We start from the raw sequence: 4958 nt of genomic DNA, 5'->3' as shown, positions 1-4958 counted from the left end.
CTGTGTACAGGCTCCCTCTGGCTTTTGGCATAGAGTCCAAGACTCCTGCCGCCATTAACCCCAGGCTGATCTTCCTGAGCCCAGGTTTGGCGAAGGTACAGCCATGCTAAGAAGCCTTTGACGGGCTCTTTTGCGTAATGCCCCAAATCTCAGGCGGACATTTCCACCCTTCCCCAGCCGCACCCCAGTGTCTTTCTAGACATTGTCCTCAGCAAGTCTCTTGGCTACTGCCAAACCCACCTGCTCTCCACACCCAGACCTCAGACCCTTTTCCACCAGCAGGCCTTCGCCCGCAGTGTTCTCCCCATCCAGAATGTCTTTCTTTCTGCTTATGATGACAGTCCATCTCTCAGTACCCACCATTACTACTCCGTCCCTGACTGGCGCCTTGCCCACAGGGCTGCTCCCTCAGCTGAAGTCTGCAGTCACTCCGGCTGTGTCCTTTCCTGCCCCTTATCCCATCCCATTTTGAGTGGCAGATACTTTTCTGCTGTTTTAAACCAGGGCCCTCTCTGAAACCACAAGACATTGCTTGAAGTTGGGTCTCCATAAAGATGTGATTGATTTTTATTTATTTGGATAAATTCTCCTTAATAAATAATACAACTTTCTACATTTGCCAGGTGACTTGCCTCCAAGTTAAGGTACTACGTTGATGTGCCCTGAAACCTCATTTTCTTGTCTGAGTTTTCCTAAATTGGCTTATGTTCTTTCATTTATCTTCATCTCCTTCCCTCCCTATTGGTGTTCTGTTGTTACCCATGGAAGGTCTCAAACCATCCCCTACCTTGTTTAAACATCTTCAGGTCAACTATACATTATAAAGGGTATTCACATAGGAAGAGAGGAAGTCAAGTTGCTTCTGTTTGCAGATGACATGATTTTATATTTACAAAACTCCATCATCTCAGCCCAAAATCTTCTTGAACTGATAAGCAACTTCAGCAGAGTCTCAGGATACAAAATCAGTCTGCAAAAATCGCAAGTATTCCTTTACACCAACAGTAGGCAAGCAGAGAGCCAAATCATGAATGAACTCCCATTCACAATCACTACAAAGAGAATAAAATACCTAGGAACACAGCTAACAAGGGATGTGAAGGTTCTCTTCAAGGAGAACTACAAACCACTGTTCAAGGAAATAAGAGAGGACACAAACAAAAGGAAAAACATTCCATCCTCATGGATAGGAAGAACTAATATCATGAAAATAGCCATACTGACCAAAGTAATTTATAGATTCAATGCATTCCCATTAAACTACCATTGACATTCTTCACAGAATTTAAAAAAAAAAACCTATTTTAAATTTCATATGGAATCAAAGAAGACCCCATATAGCCAAGACAATCCTAAACAAAAACAACCAAGCTGGAGGCATCACACTACCTGACTTCAAACTATACTACAAGGCTACAGTAACCAAAACAGCATGGTACTGGTACCAAAACAGACATATAGAGCAATGGAGCAGAGACCTCAGAAATAACATCGCACATCTACAACCATCTGATCTTTGAAACACCTGACAAAAGCAATGGGGAAAGGATCTCCTATTCAGTAAGTGATACTGGGAAAACTGACTAGCCATATGCAGAAAACTGAAACTGAACCCCTTCCTTACACCTTATGTAAAAATTAACTTGAGATGGATTAAAGACTTAAATGTAAAACCCCAAACCATAAAAACCCTAGAAGAAACCTAGGCAATACAATTTAGGACATAGGAATGGGCAAAGACTTCATGACAAAAATGCCAAAAGCAATTGCAATAAAAGCCAAAATTCACAAATGGGATCTAATTAAACTAAAGAGCTTCTGCACAGCGAAAGAAACTATCATCAGAGTGAACAGGCAACCTACAGAATGGGAGAAAATTTTTGCAATCTACTCATCTGACAAATACCTAATATCCAGAATTTACGAGGAACTTAAACATACTTACAATAAAAAAAAAAAAATCAAAAAGTGGGGAAAGGATATGAACAGACATTTCTCAAAAGAAGACATTTACGTGGCCAACGAACATATGAAAAAAAGCTGAATATCACTGATCTTCAAAGAAGTGCAAATCAAAACCACAATGAGATACCATCTCATGCCAGTCAGAATAGCAATTATTAAAAAGTCAGGAAATGATAGATGCTGGTGAGGCCATAGAGAAATAGGAACACTTTTACGCTGTTGGTGGGAATGTCAATTAGTTCAACCATTGTAAGAAGATAGTGTGGCAATTCCTCAAGGATCTAGAATCAGAAATAGCATTTGACCCAGCAATCCAATTACTGGGTATATACCCGAAAGATTATAAATCATTCTACTATAAAGACACATGCACACGTATGTTTATTGCAGCACTATTTATAAAGCAAAGACTTGGAACCAACCCAAATGCCCATCAATGATAGATTGGATAAAGAAAATGTAGTACATACACACCATGGAATACTCTGCAGCCATAAAAAGGAATGCGATCATGTCCTTTGCAGGGACATGGATGAAGCTGGAAGCCATCATCCTCAGCAAAGTAACGCAGGAATAGAAAACCAAACACTGCATGTTCTCACTCATAAGTAGGAGTTGAACATTGAGAACACATGGACACAGGGAGGGGAATATAACACACCAGGGCCTTTTGGGGGTTGGGGGCGAGGGGAGGAAACTTAGAGGATGAGTCAATAAGTGCAGCAGACCACCATGGCACACATATCCTATGTAACAAAGCTGCACGTTCTGCCATTATCCTGTTATTTATTTATTTATTTATTTTTTTGAGTTAGTGTCTCGGTCTGTCACCCAGGCTGGAGTGCAATGGTGCAATCTTGGTGCACTGCAACCTCCGCTTCCCGAGTTCAAGCCATTCTCCTACCTCAGCCTCCTAAGTAGCTGGGACTACAGCCGCCCACCACCACGCCCAGCTAATTTTTGTATTTTTAGTAGAGATGCGGTTTTGCCATGATGGCCAGGCTGGTCTTGAACTCCTGACCTCAAATCTGAGGTCACTCCTGATCTGCCTGCCTCGGCCTCCCAAAGTGCTAGGATTATAGGCATGAGCCTCTGTGCCTGGCCCTGTTTTTGTTTTTGTTTTTAGCAGAAGTAAAGAAAAAAAAAACCCAATATATTATAAAAGAGCCCATGATGAGCTTGGAAGGAAGGCTTAGGGATGGGATTCCTTCATTCTCGGCTTTCTTGGAAGTGTCAGTTCCTAAACACCCTACTTTAGTGTGATTACCTGCCCACGGTTCCTCTCCCCCATTCCTCATGGGCTTGGGAGGCAGAGCTAGTGTCTGTTGTGTTCTCTGCTCTATCTCTGGTGTCTGCCCAGTGCTTGACACATAGTAGGTATTCAGTAAGTACTTTTTTTTTTTGAGACAGGATCTCACTCTGTTGCCCAGGTTGGAGTGCAGTAGGCACAATCCCAGCTCACTGCAGCCTCGACCTCTCAAGCAATCCTCCCACTTCAGCCTCCCAAGTAGCTAGGACAGCTTCCCAAGTAGCTAGGCGCACACCATCATTCCTGGCTAATTTTAAAAAAAGCACAATTGTAGAGATGGGGTCCCATTATGATGCCCAGGCTGGTCTTGAACTCCTGAGCTCAAGCAGTCCTCTACCTCTGCCTCCCAAAGTGTTGGAATTACAGGCATGAGCCACCTCACTCAGCCAAAAAATACTTTTTGAAAGACAGGGCTGGGCACAGTGGCTCACACCTGTAATCCCAGCACTTGGGGAGGCCAAGGCGGATGGATCACGAGGTCAGGAGATCGAATCATCCTGGCTAGCACGGTGAAACTCCGCCTCTACTAAAAATACAAAAAATTAGCCAGGCGTGGTGGTACGCACCTGTAGTCCCAGATACTTGGGAGGCTGAGGCAGGAGAATCGCTTGAACCCAGGAGGCGGAGGTTGCAGTGAGCCAAGATCGCACCACTGCACTCCAGTCTGGGCAACAGAGTGAGACTCTGTCTCAAAAATAAATAAATAAATAATAAAAGAAAGAAAGACAGAAGAGGGGATGCCCCACTTCCCATATACTCAATATTTAAAATCCCCCAAAGGAGTCATTACTCCTCTACATTTTCTCACCCACTTCCTGGGCCCTGTAAGTTGCCCTGTGCTCCCAGCTCTGGAAAGCCCCTTCTCCTCCTTCCTCAGTCTGCAATCTCTAAGTGTCTGGAGGCCCACGTTTGGTCCTGCTTCCCTTTTGCCTAGGGGTAGGAAGCACAACCCAGACACATCTGACCTCAGATTTGCTTACAAATCCTAGCTGGAATGAAGAGCAGTTGCTTCAGGGTCTGAGCAGGGCTCCAGGTTGACAGACACATTTTGCCCACCAAGCACTCCCTGCGGTTGCCTCCTCCATCTCATGATGCTGTGGATTTGGCACTTCCCCAAGATGCTCACACGCTCGTGCAGGCATGGGCCCGAGAAGAGATTTCCCAGCTCACACTTCCTCTAAAGATCCTTCCCGGGCCAGGCAAGGTAGCCCATGGCCATAATCCCAGCGCTTTGGGAGGCTGAGGTGGGAGGATTGCTTGAGCCCAAGAATTTGATGTCAGCCTCAGCATAATGGTGAGACCCATTTCTAAAAATGAAATAAAGACCTTTCCCACGCCCACGAATATACAATCACCAGTTTGGAAATGTCTGCTTCCCAAAGGTCATATGGAGAGGCTTCCGGGATGCTGGCAATGTTCTCTTGATCTGGATGGTGGTTAAAGGATATTTGCCTCGTAATACTCATTAAGCCAGACATTGCTGTTTTATGTACTTGTCTGACTGCATTTTGTATTTCGCAATTTTTAAAAAGGCAAAAAAAAAAAAAAAAAAATCCTCCCATCCCCAAGCCTTTAATCCAATCAATCCATGTTAAAGGAGCATGTATCTGCACTCAGTCCCTGCTAGGGAAGGAGATTCTCATTTTCAAGAAGTTTCCTAAAGGAAGCAAAAATAACTGGCAAA

At 44.1% G+C, this 4958-nt stretch overlaps 1 protein-coding gene across 1 annotated transcript in view; it reads right to left on the bottom strand.

Moving 5' to 3' along the window:
* Nucleotides 1–363, bottom strand: part of RHOQ (ras homolog family member Q) — a 63511-nt gene extending 63148 nt beyond the window's left edge. Inside the window, exon 1 of the mRNA XM_011965779.1 lies at nucleotides 241–363. Coding sequence (XP_011821169.1) covers nucleotides 241–363 — 123 coding nt within the window. The remainder of the gene's footprint in view (nucleotides 1–240) is intronic.
* Between the last annotated feature and the right edge of the window lie 4595 nt (nucleotides 364–4958).

This window comes from Mandrillus leucophaeus, unplaced genomic scaffold (genome assembly GCF_000951045.1).
Source record: "Mandrillus leucophaeus isolate KB7577 unplaced genomic scaffold, Mleu.le_1.0 Scaffold736, whole genome shotgun sequence".
Lineage (NCBI taxonomy): Eukaryota > Metazoa > Chordata > Mammalia > Primates > Cercopithecidae > Mandrillus > Mandrillus leucophaeus.
This window is presented reverse-complemented; position numbering and strand designations above follow the sequence as displayed.